Source organism: Tursiops truncatus, chromosome 3, assembly GCF_011762595.2.
Source record: "Tursiops truncatus isolate mTurTru1 chromosome 3, mTurTru1.mat.Y, whole genome shotgun sequence".
Classification (NCBI taxonomy): Eukaryota; Metazoa; Chordata; class Mammalia; order Artiodactyla; family Delphinidae; genus Tursiops; species Tursiops truncatus.
The window spans coordinates 110,337,374-110,361,593 of record NC_047036.1 but is presented as its reverse complement, the minus strand read 5'-3'; the positions used below and the strand labels follow the sequence as shown (position 1 = coordinate 110,361,593).

The 24,220-nt window shown below is 52.9% G+C and overlaps 1 protein-coding gene across 2 annotated transcripts in view; it reads left to right on the top strand.

Annotated features, from left to right (window-relative positions):
- The window catches only part of FSTL4 (follistatin like 4), a 440,615-nt gene that overhangs the window by 365,941 nt on the left and 50,454 nt on the right, over window positions 1-24,220 (top strand). For both annotated transcript variants that reach the window (XM_073802526.1, XM_019924423.3), the window contains exon 7: window positions 10,996-11,162. In XM_073802526.1, coding sequence (XP_073658627.1) covers window positions 10,996-11,162 — 167 coding nt within the window. The remainder of the gene's footprint in view (window positions 1-10,995; window positions 11,163-24,220) is intronic.

Below are 24,220 nucleotides of genomic sequence, written 5' to 3'. Positions count from 1 at the left end.
GCCTCCAGCCCCTGTCCGCATGGGCGGTTGCATCTCTCAGGCTGCAGAGTGCAGGGCAGCGGCACTGACCATCTGTGTAGTTCTCCCTCTGCTCTGGCTGCCACAGACTGGCTGCCACAGACTGGCTGCTGCATTCTCCTCTGAAGCTCTGAAGCTCCCCTTCTGTCCCAGCCAATCTCCCTGCCAGATGAGGGGACTTCCCAGGGTGCAGGAACCTTTCCTCTTCCACAGCTCCCTCCCAGGGATGCAGGTCCCATCCCTATTCCTTTCTTGCTTTCTTTTTTTTTTCTTTTCTCTTTTCCTACTGGTTACATGGAAATTATTTTGCCCTTTCAGCAGTCTGAGGTCTTCTGCTGGCATTCAGTAGATATTCTGTGAGAATCGTTCCAAATGTACATGTATTTTTGATGTATTTGTGGGAAAAGTTGAGCTTCATGTCCTACTGCTCCACCATCTTGATCCTGAATGTCTCCACTTGCATCTTGATAGCGCTCCCCTGATATTCTCTCCTGGCATCTTGTTCCTTCTACCTATAGAGCATATGATACTGTGTAATTTATTTACACATTCTCTCCCATCCCACCCTTAGATGCCCCCTCCCTTCGGCACAGAGTTTGAACACTAATAGTGAAAGCAGTAGTAATAGCTATGGGATAAGGGAATGAGATCCCTGGACAGATGTTCTGGGGATTGGAACAGAAGTTAGATCTCCTCTTGTCAGAGGATTCTCAGAGGCTTCCTGACCTGAATGGCTTGCCCTCCCAACAGTCCCTTCCACGTCTCATTACAATTTCCTCAGTGGAAGTAAATTAACTTATATTTCTTCCTCTTAGTAGGGGGGTGGGGTGCAGTGTTATGTATTAGGTAATCAACACCAGGTGCTATAGAAACCCTAAAATCTCAGCGGCATAATGCAGTAAAGACTGACTTCTCACCCTCATCAGGTCTGATAGGGTCAGGCAGCTCTTCTCAAGCAGCAACTAGGAGACTACTTTGTTCTTTGTTCTCACAAAATGCTTCGCCATACAGTCTCCACGGAAGGAAATGAGAGCGTGGATGATAACTGCATTAGTTAGGGTTCTCCAGAGTACCAGAACCAGTAGGATGGATGGATGGATGGATGGATGGATGGATGATGGATGGATGGATGGATGGATGGTGGATGGATGGATGATGGATGGATGGATGGATGGTGGATGGATGATGGATGGATGGATGGATGGTGGATGGATGGATGGATGGATGATGGATGGATGGATGGATGGATGGATGGATGGATGGTGGATGGATGGATGGATGGATGATGGATGGATGGATGGATGGATGGATGGATGGATGGATGGTGGATGGATGGATGGATGGATGGATGGAGAGTTATTTATTCTTAGGAATTGGCTCACATGATTATAGAGGCTGAGAAGTCCCAAGATCTGCAGTCAGTAAGCAGGAGGCCTAGGAGAGCCAGTGGTGTAAGTTCTAGTCTGAAAGCCAGCAACCTCAAGACCCAGGAAGAGATGTTGTTTTGGTTCAAGTCTGAAGAGGAGAAAAGACCTATGTCCCCTCTTGAACCAGTCAGGGAAAAGAAACTCTCTCTTACTCAGACTTTTTGTCTTATTCAGGTCTTCAGTTGACTGGATGAGGCCCATGGACATTAGGGAGGGCAATCTGCTTTACTCAGTCTACTGATTCAAATGTTCATCTCATCCAGAAACAGTCTCATAGATACACCAGAATAATGTTTAACCAACTCTCTGTGCACCCCATGGCCCAGTCAAGTTGATACATAAAATTAACCATTGTAATGACTGCTTGTGTAGCCAGGCATGTTCAGATTCTTTTGGTCAGAACCAGTCATATCACTGCATCCTGGCTTCAAGAGGGGCTTAGAAATAGTCTTAATGAGTGCTCAGAGATTGGAAAATGAACCAGCATCTGCGAACACATAGCATGGCACCCTCGTGCTGGTTAGATAAAAGCTGTCTGCTCTCCACCAACAGCTTGTCCAGGAGATGCTAGATCCAGTCTTTGACATCTGTATGAAGTTTTGCAAATTCCGAGTAACTAGTATACAATTACCTAAGACAATACATTCTTTTCCCTACAGTCACCAAAAGACAACTTTGGTTAAAATACTTTCCTTTTGCAAATATCTTGAGCAGAGGTGCTTCCATCCCCTTTGGGAGCCAACTTGGCAGGGTGTGGGAAATACATAGACTGGCTGGCCTGGCCGAGGCTCCCCCAGGCCACAAAGACCAGCTAGGGAGGCACCATGGAGGCCACACACCCTGCTAACCAGGAGGCCCTGGGCTTTAAACCTTGGCGCTGACCCCATGCTTCCAGTGATGCGTCTGCTGCCTGCCACACCCGTGGCACCCCAGGGCACCCTGAGACAGTGGTGTCACAGTCTCTGGGCGCTTAGCTCACCTCTAACCTCCCCTCATCTGCCCACAGTAGTCACAGTGTGGTTTAGTTTTCCCAAAACCAAAAGGGTTCATTGGCCAGAGGAGGCAAAACAGCCCTAGAGCTCAGAGGATGCCCAGCTGACCTGCCCCGCCCAGGCCTCTCCTGCAAACAAAGAGAAGGCTGCACCAGACCGGGGCTCTTTGGGAGCAGGACATGGGTCTACCTTCTGCATCCACCCCTGCAGGGCCCACCACTGGGCAAATAGGGAACTCTACCAAAAGAGGGCGGTCAGACTCTGCAGTAGCCAAGGGCTCTGCACCAGGGTCTGTGGACAGGCTCAGGGGCCTGCTTTCCCTCCATATGACACTTGTCCCCTTGCTGAGCCAGGAGTAGCAGGTTAGCAGGCTCTGGGCCTGTTCTGCTTGGTAGCATATACCCACGTATCCTGGCAAGTGCTCAGTATATAACTGTTGAATGAACACTGCCCTAATCACTCACTTGCTTAAAACTACTTATTAAGCCTTTTTGTGTGCTAGGAATTGTATTAGGTGCTGGGATACAAAAGAAATAAAAGACATATGGTCTCTGTCTTCATGCAGCTTATAAGGGTGTCTGTTTACCTCAGAGAGTAGAACTTAATAACTGAACTGCAGAAATGGTTGAAGCAGCCCCAAACAACATAAGTCAACTGAGAAAGGAAATTACCCCCAGATCTGGAGGTCATTTTTTTTTTTTTTTTTTGCCACGCCACTCGGCTTGCGGGATCCTAGTTCCCCAACCCGGGATCAAACCCGGGCCCTTGGCAGTGAAAGCAGGGAGTCCTAACCACTGGACCTCCAGGGAATTCCCTGGAGGTAATTAACTAGAGTTTATTACCATCCCCAAAATGAAGCAAGCAAGAGGGAATATGACAGGGGCACAAAAATTAAATCTGATCATGCCTAAAAAAACAGGAAATTTTGGATGAGTGCAAGTCTGGCTGGTCCAGAGCCACCTGCCCAGGCCGGACACACCCCGGTGTTCCAAACATGCGTGTCAAGATGAAAGGCCCCAAGACCACCTGTTCCCAGCCTCCCACCCACACAGTCTCAGCAGATGTTTGAAGGGAGCCCAGAGAGGCAGGCTCTGGTGGAGGGGAACAGGGGAGGCACGAAGTACCGCCATCACCTCCTCATGGGGCGAGCTAAAGCAGCACCACCCTGTAAATGACAAGGGAAGCCATCAGGCCCAGGGGATGTTAGATGTTGCCTGTCCCCTACTTGGTCAGGTGACCTTAGCCATGCACACTCTACCCTGGTTTCTGTTCCACTCACCAATTTCACAGTGTGGCCCTGGTCACAGGAACAAGACCAGATTAATAGAGTCTGTCACACAGGGCCACATCCCCTTTGGCAACTCCCAGGCCGCCCAGGGAGAGGGTGTTCCCCGGGTCACGGGGGGAAGCACATTACTGCGGGAGGAGAGCAGTGCACAAAGAGGCCACCACTGCAGAGAGCTCTCTAAGCGCCTGGTCTGCGGTGTCTCTCCAGGTCTCCCTCATTTCCAGCCAGCCCCTGAGCCCAGGTTTGCCCTGAGCCTAGCTCAGTCAACACAGGGATGTGGGGGCTGGTAGACTGAGGTTTGAACAGAGTTTTTCCACCAAGAGCATCATTTGAAACCTGGCAAATGTCGAGGTAGGAATGTGTTCCATTAGTGCATTTCTAGCGTAAGAAAACTAACGCCAGGAATTGACAGGAATTTAAGAAATTTAATTTCTATTGCTGTGAAGCACCAGAAGCCTGCTTGAGAGGGTGCTGATGGGTTTATGAGTGTCTCATTGAGTTCAAGTCAGTGTGAGAAATAGCGCCTGAGATTAAGGGAAAGCTGTAATAGGAACTAAAACCCAGTTCTCCCACAACTCAAGTTTTATGGCCTCCTGCTTCTAGGCAGGGTGCTTGTTCGCTTGCTCATGGTGGGCCCGTTAATCCCCCATGCTGCCTCTTCTCTCCAAGCTCCAAGGAGCAGGGAGAGCGCATGTGTGGGGAGGAAAGTGAGGGCTGTGTCTGGAAAACCAAGGGTTTTCCCACTGTAGTTTGAAGGGCCTAGAGAGCCAGGGAGGTGTCTCCCTGGACTGGACCTGAAGCCCATCTGCCGTGTGCCAGGCACTGTACTAGATACGGGAGGGCCAAACAGCACTGCTGGGACCCCCTGCCGACGTGCAGCCTGGTGAGTGTGATCTCGGGTGGCCTTGGCCTGCGGCGGCTCAAAGCAGGATCTCAGTTCCCCGACTGGAGACTGAAGCCAGGCCGCGGCAGCGAGAGCCCCAAATCCTAGCCACTAGACCACCAGGGCCAGTGGTTAGTGACAAGGTCAGCTTTGGAGAAAGGAATTTCAACAAAGAGCTGGAAAGTAGTGAAACAAGTAAAGTGTTTATTAGGAGGAAAAAAGTATGTGTGGATAGACTCACACAGGTGGGCTCAGAGAAAGAGTTGCACCTTTGGGGTAGTTTAAATCACTTATATGGGAAAAATTCTTCTGGTTTCCTCTGGCCAGTCATCTTGCTTTGCCTGGCTCTGAGTCCATATTTGGTCTGACTCAGGGCCCTCCCCTGTGTGCGTGTGCATCTCTTAGCCAAGATGGATTCCAGCACAAGGGTTTCTGAGAAGTTGACAGAATATATTATGGTCTGGCGCCCCCTCCCTTCTCTGATCTCTGAGGAACCTTTCTGTGCATGTGTAGTTTGAGCAATCTCCTTGACCTCAAGAATGAGAAATATGTAGTCTCTTTATTTTTCATCCAAGCAGGACTCAGCTCCTCCTTGCTCCTGCCATTATCTTTATCTTGGAGTATCTGTCCATAGGGGATAGATTCCAGCTGCTCAGCCTGGGGCCCATCTATTTCCTGCCTCAAGTGAAGCAGGAAGGTCTCTCTTGTGCTGAGCAACCCACGCTGACTTTGACATTCATGGCAATGCTACCTGAGCCTCTTCATCCCAGGAGGAATAAAGAAAAGCTGACTGATATCGGAAGGCCTAGCCCATAGGGAGGCAGATGTCCCAAGCTCTGAGGAACCGCCATTTCCCTTGCCTTCCTTGAATTGCCTACACACCAGGCAGCCTTCCAGTGCTGGTTCTTATAGTGAGGACATTGTCTCTTTGTGTCCACCTCTGCCTAGCAGTGCCAGACAAGCTCCCCACCCTGGCCCTCCCTTTCCAGGGACACCAGCCTCTTTCTACAGATTCACTGTCACCCCAGACCTGACGGGAGCCCCCAGCCCAGCCCTCTGTCACTGCCCCCACCATCCTCTGGGCACAAGGCATATCTTGTTGCTTGGTCCCCCAGAAATCTAGGGACGCTTCCCACAGAGTGGCCCATGGGACCACAGATGGTCAACACCATGGGAGCAGCAGAGCCACAGCCGAGAGCTGGAAGGATCCCTTGTCGGCCCTTCCACAGGCTGCTCCCTGGAGGGCTGCAGTGTGGCTTCTCCACCTCCCTCTCCTGTGACACTGGGCCCCACCAGAGCAGAGTCCAGGTGCAGACATATCTGAGTCCCCTGCTCTACAGACGTGCCTGGGCAGGGGTGGGGTTCAGCCCACAGTAGAAGTTCAGTCAGTGTGTTCACTGAACACGTGAGAGGGCCATCTACGCAAATCCCAGGCTGCCTGGCCCTCCTCCTGTCCCCATCACCATGGGAGGCTCAAGAGGACTGTGGGGTCCGCTCAGCTCTGCCACGCCACCACCACAAAGCCCTTCCAGATCACTCTCCAAAGAGGGGGCAGCTGGGGGGCAGACGGTGGTAACTGAAATCAGGTTTCCTTCTGACGACTCTCATTGTCTTCACAACATGGCTGCAGCCACCATCCCATCATCATCTTGCACCATGTAGAGGCTTCCAGACGGGGCTGTGAAGGAATGGAGGGGACCGAAGGGGCCCTTTCAGTGTCTCTGTGGGGGTCACAGGGTGTTCATCTGCCCAGCACACCCTTTCTGTCGTGACATCTGACCCCGCCCCCAACCACCCAGCACCCGGCCCAGAGGTGACCACATGGCCCAGGCCTGTGGGTCGATCAGCGCTGCGACTGCAGAGTACTCCATCCACCTGGCCTGGTTGATTGCTTCAGGGAAGGACGCAGGAGATGAGTCTGGGCAATTAGATTCCCCCCGTGCTTTTTGGCAGGGCTCTCAGGAAGGATCTGGGCCCTTTCTCTGGGATCCCGTGTACAGGAACAATGTGAGGGTGGGGCCGCCCCTGGACCTCTTGCAGCCACGCAGAGAGTGCCACTGTTGAGGGCCTGGATGCTTGCAGCCTCCTCCACCCCCTTAGATTTTCCAGTTACAGGCATTAAGATCATCTCCGTTCTTGTTTTTCTCTTTTTTTTTTCCCTAGGCTAGTTGAGCATTTCTGAGAGTTTCTGTTACTTAAGGCTGAAACGATCATGATAAGTTCACCAGGATGATTTCTTTCAATCTTCACCCAATGTCTGTCCAAGTGTCTCCTTATGTGAAGACTTCAGAGTCCCAGAAACATCCCATGAGGTCATCCTGGAGATGGAGACCAAGAGTGTGAGAGTCTCAGAATAGACAAGTAGAAGGTGCCAAGTAGGCACAAGCTTAGATCCCAAACCACAATGGGATGGGGACCAGTGGGTACCATGTTGAGTCGCCTGGGAGGAGAAGGTGGGGCAAGGTCAGGGACTGTTCTCAGTTCACGGTGAATCTGTGGGTGATGGGGAGCCACTGGTAGCTTTTAAACAGGGCTGTGATATATCTTGTACTCCAAGTGGTGACCAGGACACTCACGGGCAGAAGGGGTAAAGTGGAGGGGTGACCATACAGGAGGCTGTTGAGGACCTGGATGGAGAGGGATGGGAGGGTTCCGGGGGTATCAGGAGGGAAGCCCCTGTGGGCTTGGCACCTGTTCACGCTGCCACTTGAGGCGTCACTTGGACCATCATGGCAAGTGGGCAAGGAACAGAGGCAGGTGGCGTTGAGGGAAGCAGCAGCCGGGCAGCTCCTGGCAGGACCGGGGAGAGTGAGCAGGGACGTCTGCTCAGAGCCGGGCGCTCCGAGTCCTAGAGCCTGAAAGCCAGCTGGGCCCCCAGAGCCCTCCTAGCCCAATCCCTCATTATATGGATGTCTAAACTGAGGCCCAGGGACAGGAAGGGACTTGCCCGAGGCCACTCGGGTGTCACCAGCAGAGCCAGGCCTGGAGGCCAGGGTGTCCAAAGCCGTAGCCAGGCATCTGCCCAGTTCGCTCGAGCCCCAGGCTGTGATGCTGCCTCATCTTTCCCTCACTGGGAAATCACCCTGGGAGATGGGGCCTGCCGGGGAAGACGTGTTGAACAGTAAATAACCAAGAGTGAGGAGCAGTTCATTTGCCATAAATACCTCCAGAATTTTAAAAGGATCTGGGGAATATTGACATGGACGAAATCTAATAAAACATTCATTTAATTAAACTTTAAATGACCCAAATATTTGCTGTTTGGTTAATATTTGTGTAGCTGACAGGAGCAGAATTATGATGGTTTTGTCAGTACTCATGCATTCTAATTTTGCATGAGTCTTTCCCGTGAAAATCACACATCTTCAGACATACAGATGTTCGAGGGTGCACTTGTGCACTCAGGAAAGATGCGGGAACCAGATCCCAGCGGCGAATGGCGAGCCACACAGGCTTCCCACTCGGGTTGGTTTGTTTGTGTGTTTTTAGCCCTGTGCTATAGTCTCCTCCAGCCATTTCTCTACAACTGTTTAAAATGGAAGACTTTGGGGCCGTGTGGAGGAAGGGGCTCCTACATTGCACGTAATCTTACATTCCCATGCTCCTAGGCTGGTAATTAAGGCCCCTGGGACCCCACCGACCACACTGCCTCCCTCCCCACCTGCACCCACATTCTCCCTTTCCATCTCCCCATTCCCGCCACACCCCAATCTTTTAAGGCAGTGGCTCTCAGGCCTCAGGTGCCACAGAAGCCCCTGGATGATTGTTAAAACCTGATGCCCATCCTGCCACCAGACAGTACCAGCCTGGGCTCGAGGGGCAGGAGTCTGCGTTTTAATCAGTTGCCCCAGAGATGAGCTGCAGGTGGCGGGAGGAGCCCTACCTGGAGAAGCAGAGTTCTGGAGCCCAGGGGAGGTCCTGCTTCCTCTGAGGGCCCCTCCCTGACTTCCCAGTTGGCCTTTTACTCTCACTGGTGCTCATACATGCAAAGAAAACATAGGTTCCTTTTGTAACATAACTGACTTCACACACCCCACCCACCAGCCACTGGGAGAAAAATGTCCCTAAATGTTCAGTCCATTGTAAAGCTTAGTCCGAGCTGATCATTTTAACAGTCCACGTAAGTAATGCCCTGGCTAATAAAAATGCTTTGTGTCTCCAATTCCCAGCCCCCCAAGCTGGTTTCTGAGTGTAGAGGGAAGCGTGCGGCTGTCCACTGCCACCTCTGGTCCCCACCGCAAGGACCCCTGGTTGCGCTGTCCACAGGCACCCGCGGCAGAGGTCAGCCCTGCTGTGCTTTTGGTCTGGACACTCTCAGCCTAGTGGAGTCCAGAGTCCCCACTGGCATGATGCGCCCTTGAGGTCTGGAGGCCGTTCCGTCAGGCCCAGGTCTGAGAGTCCGATGCAGTCCTCAGGTACAGAGGCCCAGAGCACACCCTGACCCAGCCAGGAACCTCTGGGCCCCTCCATGGCGCGAGGCACCAAGGGGGCTCTGGCAGACGAGCGCAGGCCCTGGCTCTCTGCCACATCTTTGTGGTCGCCTGAGGTGGTGGGGTGCAGGCTGCTTGAGGGAGGGTTCAGCCTCCTCCTAGAGCCCCCCGTGGTTCCCCTCACCCGCACACCAACAGGCATGCTCTCTGCCCTTCCCGCTGTCTCCCTCCTTCTTCCCACACGCCTGGGACGAGGGGGGCCTTCCACACCCCCTCCCACTTCCACAGAGCACGGAGCCTTGTGGCTTTTCTGAGGAGGAAGAGTCGTCTCCTCTGCACTTGGGCACAGTGGGAGCTAAACTATTTTAGCAAGTTCTTCTCTCCCTCTCTCTACCCCTCTGAATCTCCAAAGCCTGGCTCTTGCTACAGAGGGTTAGCGGCTTCTCTGCTGGAGCAATAAGCCTCATGACTCAGAGGTGGGAGGGCAGCAAGCAGAACATGATTTAAGAGGGAACTTGAAATGCATCACTTTAATGTTTGTAAAATATCACGCCGGTTGCGTCTGCATCAGTCACTCAGTGCTTATCTTTCCTCCCGTGGCTCCTTCAGCGGGAGTCACATTTTTCCTCTGTGTGATTGCCCCTCTCCACTGGCCTGTTGGCTCTTTTTTCCTTCTTTATTTCCATTTTCTCCATTTTTCATCAATCCATCCATCCAGCAAGCACTGATTAAGCACCTAGTGTATATCTTGTTCCTCTTCGTGGTCCCAGGGCCAGGCCGCTGAATGTTTGCAGAGGAGAAAGGGCTTTGGGGCGCAGGATCAGACCTTAGTGCACCCGCTTTCACTGCACCTGCTTTGCGGCGCATGGCACCTACAGCTGTTTTTGCTCCCCTTCCCCTCCTCCTTGCCCACACACACTGGCGAGAGGGTGTGAGCACAGGTGTGCTGCCTGGTCACAGCTCAGAAGTGTCCCGCGGAGTCACAGAGCTCAGGTCCCAACTCTGTGCCTTTCTCCACACCTGTCAGGCCCCCAGGTCCCAGCGTCTTGGCTGGCATCCCAGAGTAACACAGGCCCCCAGAGCCAGCCCCCTCCCCCCACTCATGCTGCCTCTGGCTGCCTCCCCAGGCTCCCCCAAGTAGATTTGGGGGCAGAACAGTGGAGGGGTAGTCCAGTCCGTGAGCTAGTGACGCCCCTCCAAGCCTCATCCCATTCTGGCATTTGAATACCCTGAGTTTGATTTTTTTTCTTCAATCCTGAGAATTTCACAAGGCCTGTGAGTGCAGGGAGGTATTTCAGACCCTTCCTCTCTGTCTGATGGATGCTCAGTCTTAATGCCAGTTATCAAGTGTAAAATGGCAAGAATTAATCATTTGTTCAGCCTAAAGTACACTTCAAAAAATTAAAGGCTGCGGTGCACGGCGGCTGAGCAGAAATCCAAATCCAAGTTCAGAGAATCCTTAGACAGAAACAGACCTTCAAAGGTCAGCCAGTTCATTCCCCAGACTTCAGACAGTGCAACCTTTAATTTGCCCCCAGGTAGACGAGAAACCTGTCGGCCCGGCCAGCAGACCTTGACAGCACTTGGCAAGGCCCCGACTCCAGGGGGCCTGGAGAGCACAGGGCAGGGCCAGCACACCTGGCTCCCTGGTTTCGGAGGGGCAGCCCACACTCTTAGCTTGACTCACAGATCCACAGCCCAGATGCTTCCCCCACGCTAGCTGTGGTCCCTGACCTGATTTGCCTCAAACAGCCCTTTGAGCATTTAACGTAAGTTGTGGCCCCTCTCCCAGGAGGTGTGTCCATCTGTACGTTTAGTCAGCACATCGTGGACAATGTTCCTGCCCCCGGAATTTGCCCGAGGCCCCTGACCTGCAGTAGATCCCTGTGGCTGTATCCCTTCAGGTATAGACTCCATCCCCTGGGCCTACAGCTGACGGTTTCTCCTTTCCCTGCAGAGGTGGTACAGCTCAGCCTCGCCCCTGAGGAGAGGGTCAGTGTGGCCACAGTGACCGTGGGCCTGAGCACAGTGCTGACCTGCGCTGTCCACGGAGACCTGCGGCCGCCCATCGTCTGGAAGCGCAACGGGCTGGCCCTGAACTTCCTGGATTTGGAAGACATCAATGTAAGTCACCTGGCTCTGACTCTGAGCTCAGACGCACCTCCCAGGGAAGCCAACTGGGCAAGATGCCGAGATGCCATGTGGTAGCTGCAGGGCCAGAGGGCTTTCTTTTCACATCCCACGTTGGTGCCATTCAGCCTGTTGTCTGGTGTCTGGAGGTATCAGTCCCACCTCGTGCAGAGAATAGGATGGATGGTGGCTGCAAGCTGCTAGCCCGCCCCAGAATAAGGTGAACAGGGGAGGCGCGGTGGGCAGGGCAGGGCATCTGGCTGGGTGCCCCCCAGGAGAGACTCTGGACCCTGAAGCTGGAGAGGATACAGACAGCTGGACGCCGAGGAAGGGATATTCCCTGTGGAGGGCAGAGGTGAGCCTCTGGGCTGGGGTTGGCTGGAGGGCAGGGGCAGCAGGGTGGTGAAAGGAAACAAGATCAGGCCAGAGGGGCCTGCCCAGGAGCCTTGTTTGCTGGGAGAGGGAGTATGGATATGATGAGTTGAGCAGAAGAAGAGAGCTCCAGAGCTCTCACAGCCTAACAGGAGCAACGGGGGCCTCCTGGGTTCTGAGGGCGCAGGCACCCTGCACTGGGGTCCCAGCATCACCCCACTCTGCCTTTATGACTGGACAATTTCTTAAACTGATCCTCAGTGAGTTAATCTATTAGAAGAGCAACATTATCGGTGCCTCCCTTCTACTGGCCTTGAGGAATAAAGGGATTGAGTCAAGAATACGCACTGGCCCTGGTTTGGCACAGGATAAGGTGGCTTCCTGGGAGTTCATGTGAGAAGATGGAGTGATGTCACCCACACAGGGTGCTGCCAGGATGGCTGACAGGTCTTGAGCTACTGTGACAGGAATACAAGTTTCAGGCAGAAAGGGGGCAGCCCTGGTCTCCTTGGCTCAGGACAGGCCAACCCAGAATGGGCTGCTTGGCCCCAAGAAGGAAGACCTGTGGGATGAGCGGTCAGTTCCTGTAGCCGCTGTGAGGTGGTGAGGGAGGTGCTGGGGCAGAGGGAGCTGGCCTGGGCCGTGTGACCCATGAGATGGACTAGTACAAAGGGCAAGGGACCATAAAGAGACCAATTGGTTTGCTTAGATGGAACACCAGTCCAGCCATCAGCCCTGCCCCGCAATGCAGTGAGCATCACAGGAGGCAGTGAGCTCCCCATCCCTAGAGGCATACAAGCTCAAGCAGGATCATGGTAAACAATGCTGCTAGCCACAAGAGGGCAGCTAAACTCCATGACCTTGAAGATCCCTTCCAACTCTGAGACTGCTTTGTGGGGAGAGAAGTCCAGCGTTTAATCCTGCAGGAACCACAAAGTTGGAATTCTGCTGCTCCCTAGACCCCTCTGGATGTGCCCTGGAGAACACGGGGGAAGCAGATGGGAAGAGGGAGTCACTCTAGAGTCCCACCCTGGGCAGAGTTGGGCAGAAGTGCCGTTTCCCCACCTTTGTCACACCAGGCAGGATGGTTTCCTTGCAATTTCCCCACTAGAGTGAGCATAGCCTATATCCCACCCATCTCTGAATGTCAGTACCAGCAAGCCTGGTGGCTGCGTGATGGTCAGATGCTGGGTGGGCAGAGTTCTTCATCTTCTGAGCCTAAGGTGCCCAGGGCTTGTCTGCGACCTTAGCAAGGGAAGGCACTGTCCTGTTTGTAAAGACTAGGGTGTATGTGTGTGTGTGCACGTGCACGTGTGTGCACTGGGGCGCACATTTGTGTATGCATCTCCTTCAAGGTGGGTTGCCAGCTTTTAACCATGTTTGGCCGGTAGTGATTAATTCAGAACTAGGTCAGGTCCTCCTGTGTCTGTCTGAACATCCATGTGCATTGCTTGATGCTCTATTTAAAGACATTAGAAATAAAGACAGAGGCAGAACTCCTCTTAATGCACTTGCCAGCGGTTAATTAAATTACTCTGAGTGTCTTTCCCCTCCCTCGAACATGCCTCCAGCACCAGCTCAATTGAATTTCTACTTTTCACAGGGAGGTTAGCGATTTGGGTAATTGTGGGTGCAACTGGAGATTAATGGCCTCTTGTTACCTCCCAGGAAACACTTGCTGCTCTGGGCAAGTCAGCAGCCCACAAGCAGGCAGGGGCCTGTGCTTCTCAGAAACCCCAGCGTGAGGGTGCAGGGCAGCGCCAGCCCCACAGGGGTCCTTGCCCGATGCATGCAAGCACACACACACACAACACAACACAACACTCACACAACACGCTCACACACACACACACACGCACGCACGCACGCACGCACCTGCCTTTAAGAGGGGAGGGACGCAGCACAGCCTACTCATGAAGGGCCAGGCTCTGGGGTCAGAAGGACCTGGGTTTAAGCCTCAGTTCTGCCACTTACTAGTTGAGCGACCTTGGAAATAGCACTTGACTTCTCTAGACCTCAGTTTCCTCCTCTGTGGAAAAGGGATAAATAATAGATCCTGCCTCATAGAGTTATAATGAGGATTAAGAGACACATGAAATTCTTAGCATATAATGTTCCATGCTAACTATTATCACTCTCATTTTCACAGTATTACTAATTATTATTATTATTATTACTGCTCCCACCAGACAACACTCTCAACCCCTTGCAGCCCGAGTCCCCAGACAGCAGCCAGCGCAGTGTGGTGAGGCTCCCCGTCAGGCGGGTGTGACCCTGGGGTGCCCCTGCTGCCTGTAGTCGCCTCGATTCATCCGGAGGGAGACGCTGACCAGCCGCCTCCGACAAGTCCAGGGCCGCCACCTTCTCTGAGCCTGCGGGGAAACGGGGATGAGGCTGTCCTCCTCACGTGGGCATTTTCAGACTGAGCGTGTCCTAGGACAGTGAGGAGAGCAGCCCCAGGAGGACATCAGGCTGGAGATGGGTAGAGCTGGGTCCTCAGGATTCTCAGGGCATTTCTGAAGCAAGATTGGTCAGGGGAGAAAAGACCAGGGGGGCGCTACCCTGGTCGAGCAAAGATTGGGGATCGAGGGGGTTCATAGAGCCCCCCAGCCTGTGGCATCTCAGCGCCCTCCCCCACCTGCCACAGTCAGAGATGAAACACGATCACAGGCCTTGTAATGAGCAACTGGCTCCGAAACGCTGCACAGACAGGGGAAGCTGATCAGCTTACAAAACCCAAGGCGGGCAGAAGTGTGGGCCTCCTTTCTTTGTCATTTGTATGAGACATCTTGATTGGCAACAAAATATTAATCACTTTTTCACTACTCTCTTAATGAGAGGCTTTCATGAGCAACAAAATATTAATTTGTCTTATCTGTTAAGAATTCTGTTAATGAATTCAGTCACAGAGCTATTACAGAATGCCATGCTAATGACACATGTAATTAAACTTTTCTGACTTGCAAACATCAAGGATGCCTCACGCATCAGAATAATATTTGATCAGAAAGTAAATGTACCCTTGTAGCCCGGAGCCAAGCAAGAAGGAGCCACTTGGATTCCCCAGTGAGCAGTATCGCTGTCAGGAGTCACCAGTGTGTACACGGCCATCCAGATGGCCTACGTGGGGAGCCATCCTCTGCATTCACGTAATAAGTGCCTGCGAGTGGCAAGCCCTGTGGCAGAGCGTGGAGCAAAGACATTCTCCCCGGCCCCGAGGGGGCAAGGTAGCACAGACCTGTTGTGCCCCGCCCCTGGGATGCCTGAGCCCCCCTCTGCAGGATGCCTCAGCCTCACTGCAGCACAGGCCACGAGGGGCCCTGCCTCAGCCCCACCCGGGAAAACAAACCCCCCAAGCAGAGGGCAGCACTAGGTACCAGGAGTGCACAGGCCCCCAAGACAGGTGCTCCCCAGGAGGGGCGGGAATTCTGCCTCACCTCCCGGCAGCGGGTCTCTGGACTATGATACCTCCTTCTGTTTGGGTGATAAGAAATCAATAGCTTCTGCTCACGCACGTTCCCCAGAGCTCACAAAGGGCGGCCTGTAATTTGCTTACTTCCTGGCCAGCTGCTGGGCTCTTTACAGAAGCAGTGGTGGGTCTGGCGGCTTCAGACCTGGCCCTGTGGCCCCCACCTCAGCCCTCAAGGGCCCACGGCCACTGCTCTAGCTCAGAAGCTGCGGGCAGGGGACAGGCACAGCAGCTCCCTGAGCACCACCTGCCCTGATCTTGGGCCAGGCCGCCGGCCAGGAGAGCACCTATGCCGGCGTGCCTGGGCGAGCCCGCACCCCGCAGGCCATGCACTGTGTGCCTGTGGTCAGCATGGCCAGCCTAGGGCGCTGCCCTGCTGTGCCACGTGGGGGAGGGCAGCCCGTCACTCTGGAGGGCCACAACCAGAGTCCGTGGGGGAAGTGTACCCTCAGGAAGGACTCTGCCTTAGGAGGCAGGGAGATGCCTCTCGCCACCGGTACCCAAGCGGAACGGGGACCAGCCAGGTGCCTCCCGAGGGCCCTCTGGGCTCTGGGGTTACACAGTGCTGTGCTAAGGAAATTGTGTGGGAAGCAGGGACGTGTGGGGCGTGAGAGCCCTGCACAGGAGCCAGGAACCTTGCTTTTTCACCTGGGCCTCAGATCCTCCATCTTGCCTGTCTCCCGAGGCCTGTCCCCTGAGACAGGCATCGGGGCTGGGGTGGGGGCCCATCTCTGAGGCAGGTCCATACACTTCTCGCCCTACCCTGGGCTCCACACTAGGTGTCCTTGAGGTGAGGGGGGAGGCTGCCTCACTTTCTGCAGAAGTGGAACCAATCCCAGGCTGCAGCGCCCTGCCCAGACTACACAGTAGCTACTCAGGAAGTAAAGTGACCGTCCCCAAACCCAGTCTTCACGCCCTGCCCCAACAATGTCAGCTGCCCTCCCCTCATAACTGTCTTCCTCACTGTCCCTTATATCCCCAAGGATAGGTGCTGCCCATCAGGGGAGGAGAAGCAGGGAGAAGACATCCCCAAAGTCCCAGAAAATAGCTGACTCCTGAATCCTTGCTAGCGTTAATGCTGGTGTTTCTACCATCGGTACTAAGCCACTGCTGTGTCCAGGAGCCAGTTTCCATGCTAGTCCACTCACAAGCATTTAATCCTCATCGCAGCCCTGTGAGGCAAGTGGGGTTCTGTTAGTCAGAGGGTCCAGGAACTTGCCAGGGCCTGCAGCCAGCCTGCACACCCCAGCCAGAGCTCCCCGGGTTCCTTGCTCTTAGGACACAGCACCTAGCACCAAGCATTGCCAAGGCCTCGCCCTGGGGCAGCTGGGCCTGCCTCCTGCGTCAACAGTAACCGCTGCAGTGTCCGAGCCCCAGTGGATGTGTCCCCTCCTGGTGCAGCCCGTGTGTCTGGTGCTCCAGGTCTCGTTAGCCACCAGCCTCTGCTACAGCAAAGAGAAGGCAGAAGGCTCTGAGACCAGCACGTGGAATTGTTTGGCCGAGATATTCTCAGGGAGAGGAAAAATTTTTCTATTGTATTCTTCTTAAAAAAAAAAAAAAAGGCTTATAGCAAACCCCATATATTGCAAATGACTTGAAAAAGCCACTCTTTTTTTGCTGTTTTTTTTCTTTCACCAAATCTCCCTATTGGGGGCTTTCAGATGTCGGCAGGCAGAGTACAGTGACAAAAGCAGAGAAACAAAACCCATTAAAAGAAATTATTTGTGGCAGTGTTTGAAGGATGTGTTAAAAGATTCTCTTTTTCCCCATGCCTATATGGGGAACAAATAACTCTAATGAAGCATATGCTCTTAGCCAGCTCTTCTTTGGAAGTGAGTTATTAAAAAGACCAAAAGAGAATGATTTAAGAGCTCATGACTCATTTAATTCTTATTGTCTTTGTATGAACCAGTCATGAATCTATTGTAAAAAGATGAGAGGCGTTTGATTAGCACGGAGAGCTGTTTGCAACATGCTAGACAGTGGTTGTAGGTTCTGCATTAAAATAATCTCGTTAAACGCTTGGGTACATTTTGTTTTAAAATCTTGGAAAACAGTATACTTGAAGCACTCAAAGCCTTTGGCCAGCTCGTGTCGAAAACCCTGGTTACAGATGAACAACCGGTTCTTTTGAGCTTTGGATGAGCTCAAACCACAAGGAGAATTGGCCAGAGCTCTCCAAGAGACAGGGCCCGGGCCCATGGTACATCAGCCTGTGGAACTCGTGGGGGTCTCTGCCCTCCCAAATACCTCCACTGGCCTTTACTTTCTCAGTGGCCTCCTCAGGATCACCCCTCTTTCCCCATAGTGTTACCGACCAGGGTTCTTGGCCTCTTTAATCAACAGAAATTGATCAGAGGCCAGACAAGAAATTCAGGTAAGGCTTTATTGGGGCCCCTGCTGCAGCAGCGGGGAGCGAGAACAAACAACAGGTTCCCTTGCTGACTCACTAGCTGAGCGGGGTGGAACCGGCGAGCTTGTTCTTTATATGCGGTGAGAGTAGGGATGTGTCCAGCGGGGTCAGGCTGGAGGGCCAGCTTATGTGGTTTGCCCACCCCTTCGGTGGTGGTGTGTGCAGAGGGCATGTGCAGTACCCTGCTTTTGCTCCCGACCCCTTGGTTTTGCTCAGGCTCTTCAGAAGTGGCAGTTGGGTTTTTTGGTCTCTTTGTATCTTTCGTCCAGAATTTGCCCCAACGGCAGCATGCACGCAGTTATTTTTAGTCCCACACAGTTTCTTTGTATTCTGTTGCTCGGGGAGAGGTGTGTCCAGGTGCAAGCACTGCAGCAAAGGGGCCCAGGTCCCAACCTATCTCAATAGTACTAGCTTCAAGGCTTTACTTGTGCTCAGTGACCTCTTCTGGCCCCATCTCAAAGGTACAGAGTCCCTCAGGAAGGTTCTGATCCAGCTTCCAGACCCTGAATGCAGAGCCCCAAGCCCTACGCAGGGGAGCTCACATTCAGGCTGTTTTCAGGCTTTATCTTTTAAGAACGATACTGTGGTGAACATCCTTATACACACCTCTTTGCACATTTGTGTAAGCAGCCCTGTAAGATAAGTTCTTAGAAGTGGAATAACTATATCCAAGAGTGGACATGTTTTCAGTTTTTATGGATATTGCCAAATCTCCCTCCAAAAAAGTTGCACCGGTTTATACTCCCTCCAATGGTGTATAAGATTTTTAAACACCATAGCAGGAGAAAATTCCTGATTGCAAGCCTTGTTGGTCCCTGAAATGAGCCATGGAAGGAAATTTAATCAAATCCTCCCTGGGGTGTTTCCGGAACAGCAAGAATGCCTGTCAGCTGTCTTGGCTGGGAGTGTGATCCAGGTTAGAGGAGCTGGTCGGCCCTCTAGGCCTGGGGACTCGTGATGCAAGGGGCCCCCGGGGGGAGGGTTGCAGGGTTCCCAGATGAAGGCAGCAGGTTTGAGACGCTGTGGAAGTTCAGTGGACCCTGCAGTGCAGTCTAGCGCCTGAGTCCCTTCCCACCCAGGCTGGGCACACGGGGCTGATCGGTTAAGGATCCGAAGCCCCATTCAGGGGCTCAGGCCTGCAACTCCCCGGAAGGCCCCAGGAGCTGCCACTCATCCACGTGATAGACTCTATAGAGTCCTGGCCAGTCAAGAGGTGTCTGCCCTCCGGCCTCTGGGGATGGACGAGCTGGTGCTCAAAGCAGTGTCTCTGGCGTGAGCCTTCTCGTACAGGTACCCAGGCCCCTGTGTGCACTCAGACACTCAAGCTTGTCCCCAGGGCAGAGGCTTAGCATCCACACAACTGGGTCAGAATCTCCCCCATTTGAGTTCTGGAACCCATTGCAAAGTTAGAGACAGCAGTTCATACGAGAACGTCCTCAGTCTGATACCAATTTCAAGTTTGGGGAGTTCCCCAAACTACCTTTAGGTTTAATAATTTAACTAGAAAGACTCCCAGAACTCACTGAGAGCTGTTATACTCACAGTTACGGTTTATTATCAGGAAGGAGTACAGATTAAAGTCAGCCAGGAGCAGAAGCCCACAGGACAGAGTCCAGGAGCGTCCAAGTGCGGAGCTTCCATTGTCTCCTGGTGCGGTCATGGCTCCCGGCATAGACGTGTAACAACATACCTACCAGGGAAGCTCACCCAGGTCTGTGTCCAGAGCCTTCACTAGCACTCAATCCCATACTGCCCGCGTGGCTGACCCCTCGTATCCAGCCAGGAGACAGGAGGCAGAGCTGGTCCCATGTGGTGCAGGGCTCCCTTCGTAAATCACATTGTTAGATGCTCTGGTTTGCTCAAGCAAACAAAGGCACATCCCGAGGCCTAGAGTTCACCTCCCAATAGCTGAGGGCAAAGGCCAGACTTCTCTCTGGGTAACGTTACTCCTTCACTTCACTCCCTATGGCTCCCCACGAGCCAGCACTCTAGGCTGACACACCTCCATTCATTCAGCAAACACTAACTGAGCACCCATTATGCACCAGGCGCCGTGCCACACATGGGCACAGAGAGATGAGGTGCCTCCCCTTTGGCACTGACCACGTAAACCCCAGGCAGCAAGTGGCTGCACACTCCCCACAGTCCCGGGGAAGCCCGGAGCCTCCCCACAGTGCCTTCTCCCACACCTGTGGCTCCCTGCCCTGGGCCAGGCCTGGGAGTGGGCAGGAGGACAGACCCACTCCAGGCTGCTCACACCGAACGTGACTGTCCATAGCAGCCTTCCCCTGGGGGCTCAGTGGCCACTTAGGCATTGCTTCAAGTTGCAGAGACTTCTTTTTTAAGAGGGCTTTGATCAAGAGGACTGCTTCTGCAGGCCCTCGCAGAGTGACAGGTCTGTCCTGCGAGGGGCTAGAAGGAGGTGACCAACACAGGAACCCCAGTGTGAGTCCGAGGGGTCAGCTGTGTAGAGAGAGCAGGGGTTCGGAACATGTGTGTGCACACATGCTGTTTACTGCATGTGTTCACAAGGATGTTTGTGCCCACCAATGATGCCTCTGGTCTTTGCTGGGTCTGGATAATGGATGTGTGTGTTCATGTGAGTGCAGACATCTCTGAGGACCGGCCATCACCAAGGCGCTGCATCGCTCAGTGTTTGGGTGCATTTGTGCAGGTGGGATGCTAGGGTTAGTGAAATTCTGGGGGCCAGAGTCAAACCAACCTGGGGGAAAAGACCCTCTCCTTTACTCCATCCTCTCCAAAGAGAGCCAAGAGTGCTCCTGAGAAGGGCAGAGCTAGAAAAGCTCTGAATAAATGTTCCTAAACTTTGTAGCACTGACAGTACCATTAACCTAACCTCTGAAATCACTCTGGAGTCCTTGTGTCTAACGTTTAGTCACTAAATAATCAGCACTGATGGCTCATCTTCATATTACTTAGACCTGACTCACATGTATCACCATGACAACATCCCCCATCTTGCCTCTGCTTAAATATTGTTTAATACTGAAGTTTCATTTAATTACTTTATTAAGGGCAGATACCTAGAAAATAGCTTTTGAAAAGGCAAAAAAAAAAACGTATCTTTAAGTAAAACTGTCTCTTTTCCAAAGACAGATGTGCATCAATACAAAGAATGGTCTCATCTGGCATCTGTTTATTTCTGGAAGGAACCTTGATTTTGCTAATACATTTCTACGCATCAGAGCAAAAGAAAAAAAAGCCATCCATAAAAAGATAGTTTCAGAGATGCAGTCAAGCACTGATAGCAGCATTCAGACACACCTCAGAAAACCTTCAGGAGAAGAAGGATTGCAGGTTTAGTTTTATGTAATTTCATAAATCAATTTATAAAGTAATTTCCTTACATCCAATGAGGTAACTTTGATTTCTGTAGCCAGTATTCATGCTCTTTAATATGCACTTTTTTTCTATAATTATATGATGCCTATTGTTTCAGCCCAGAGCCATTATTTTATTTAGTACAGAGTCAGGTTCTCCCCAGGGCCTAACTCACAGGCTGATAATGAGTTAGGTGCTCAAAGCAGAGCCATAAGGCATCCGGCAACCCACACACCTCCACCCCTGAGCGATCACCCAAGGGATGTGCCTCTGCTCCCGGGAGCAGTGAGGAAAAGCAGACCGAGAGGTTAAGCAACTCTGTTAGGGGCTCCCAGAAGCCATCAGCCCGATCTGAGACTACACACATGGGCTCTGCCTGCTGCACTGAGTTGAGCCCTCCCAGTGTGCCCAGGCCTGAGGATGCAGCGTGGAGAAGGGGGCAGGGTGGAAAGGCAGGGACAAGACCAGCTCTCTGCCTCCCCTCCAGCCACTTGCTTTGGACCCCGGGTGATTGGTAACATTTGGGGGCACAGGAAGGCAGGAGGTGGGCGCCTCCATTGTCAAACCCAAAGAACGGGAACCAGGGCACAGCCCCTGCAGAGAGCCTAGCTCAGCGCCTTGTACAGTCTGCTCAGCGAATATCTACTGAGGGCTTACTCTGTGTCAGGCCCCGCTAGGCACTGGGGACACAGCAGTGAGCACCAGGCACGAGGGTGGAGCTCACATTCTAGTTGGGGAGACACGTGGCAAACAGTGTGCTAAATGGGAGTAAGTGCGTGCCAGGTGCTCCACGGGGGTTACAGATAGGGCCGGCAGATAACATATGAGCGGACTTGAAGGAGGTAGAGCAAGACAGACTGATAGTCCTGGGGTAGTGGGACAACAAGGAGAAGGTTCCTGAGGGGGCAGAATGCCAGGCATGTTGGAGCAACACCAAGGGGCCACAGTGCTGGAGAGTAATGAGCAAGGGAGAGTGGAAGGAGACGGGGCAGAGAGGGGACAGCAGGTCATCCCTGCAGACCCTCTAGGGCTGGGACTCCGAGTGAGGGGGGCGTGGTCTGGCTGCGGCACAGAGGGGCAGAGGCGGAGGACCGTGCGTCTGGCCCACGGCAGTAGCAGTGGAGGTGGCGAGAGAAGGTCAGACTCTGAATATATTGCGCAGGAGAGCTCTGCTTTCTCACCCCGTGGGGACTGGGCATTTGTTTTGCTTTATGGTTTTCAGGGGTTTTTCTGAGGCTTAAACAAAGCGACGTATGTCAGGATTCCCAGCACACAGTTAGCTCGTGGAGACCGTGAGCTGGTGTTATTACTGGGCACCACTCTGCAGGTGATCTGTGGGCACCTCAGCCTGGGGGCTTTTCTCAGCCTGGGGTCCCATGACCACCCAACCCCACTGAGGTGGCAAGAAGAGCAGGGAGTGCCAGAACCTGAGACTGACTACGAGGAGGGCCCTCCTGTGAGGAAGGGCTGTGGGTGTGAAGGCTCAAGAAGGCAGCACAGAGGGAAATGCCAGGGCATCCCCGGCACCAAACCCCTTACACACAGCTCTGGCGTTGCCCTTTGGGATGGAGTCTGTCCAGGAACCCACCAAGTGAGGTATTGAGGTTCCCCAAGGTGGGGCCGCACCCAGCTCCCCAGCCCTCTTTCGAGATGCCATTCCACCGCTGAGACTCCAAGCAAAATGTATTTTCCTGCAGATTTAGGTTTTGACACAGGAAACAGCTTAGATTAGAAATATGTCAGCCCCAGAACGGACTGACCATTAACTTTTCATAAGCAACTCAGGTATGAACCCTTTATGTCTCTGTTATGGCACAGGACAAATAAGCTATCTGGTATTTTATTTTTATTAGGGAAGCTTCCACTGCGTGATAGGAATGGGGCTTTTTACAGCAGAGCGATGTTTCAGAGAAAACTCTAAGGGCTTCTTACAGCAGCCTTCTCCAGTATTTCACTCCACTGGGAGCACTTCTGAGTATTTTTTCCTTGATACTGAAAGCAGGCTGCATGCATCCACTCTCCACCTTCCAACCTGTGCCTTAACCCAAAACTCTCTTGGGCCTGCACCCTTCGTTGGGTTAATTAGCCCGAAAGCATCTTTAAAGGACTCATGATGGTTGTGGCCGGGCCCTTGGACAGTCCTTGTGCCACACTGACTGGTGGCCTTCCATCCCTCCTGCCACGAGATTGCTTCTGTGGAAAAAGGAAGCTCAGGAAGGACAGGGAGAATGACGGGAGGGATGGTTTGGTGTTGTCTCCAGGGGGTCAAGAGGAGTTTTGCATCTTCTGTTAATAGTAAGAAAAGTAGCAGCCCCCATGTATGTCACACTTCCCACACTGGAAAATGTACTCGTGGGCATTCTCTTGCCAGATCTCCCCATCACCCCAGGAGGCAGATAGGGCATATAAATTGTCCACAACTTACAGGTGGGGAAGCCAGTGCCCAGAGGGATGAGGCAACGTTGGTCAGTGCCAGAGTTCAAGCTAAAACCTGAGTATCTTGAGTGCCAGCACTGGGCTTCCCCCATCACGCCTCACAGCTAGTACTGCCCAGCCCTGTTTCTCACCAGGGAGCCAGGACCTCCTCTGTCCCATCAGCTCTGAGCACCACACCTCAGAGATGTTTGGTAGCTAAAGCCAAACATGATGAAAGGTCTCCCTGAAACACCGGTAATTCCATTCCCCAGCATGTCTGCAGTTGGTGCCTGGACAGGGCCAGCGTTGTGCATTGTTCTGCAGGAGACAAGGCAGCTGGCTGGAAAGGCCCTGGGGGAGTGCTGTGTGCCCAGCGCTCACCAGGGGACTCTGACCAGCTCAAAGCCCCCTCCTGCCCACCCTCCCCAGATGCTGGCCAAATAGGATCCCAGTCTGTGAGGCTGCAGAGGTCACAGGGACAGGGCTTACTGAGTCGTTTCTCATGGAACCCCTGGCGTCAGCCCCTCCTGCTCTCTAGTACATCCCTGCCCTTGTTTTTTGTTTGCCCTCATTTTCCTCAGAGTTCAATTTCCCTTCTCTTAGGTTACCCAGATCTCTGTAAGCTGCCTGAAATTATTTGGAGATGGAGGTGAGATCTAAACCAGTGGTAGGCAAACTATAGCCCATGGGCCAAAGGCAGCCCACCACATTTTTTTTAATAAAATTTCATTGGAACATAGTGATACTCATTAATTTAGGCATTGGTATGGCTATTTTCATGCTACAAGGCAGGGCTGAGTAGTTGACGGAAACCCTATGGCCCAGAAAGCCAAAAACGTTTGCTATCTGGCCCTTTAAGAAAAAGATGGCTGACCCTAAAGGAGGCCGCCCTCCAGAGCTTCTCAACAGGTGGACAAGAGCTCAGGAAACCGGCCAAGCAGCAGCACGGGAGGGGCAGGTGAGCCCAGCTGTAGAAATGGAGAGGGAGGGTGCTGGGGAAGGTGTTCAAGCCAGACCTCACAGAGAAGGTGAACAAGATCT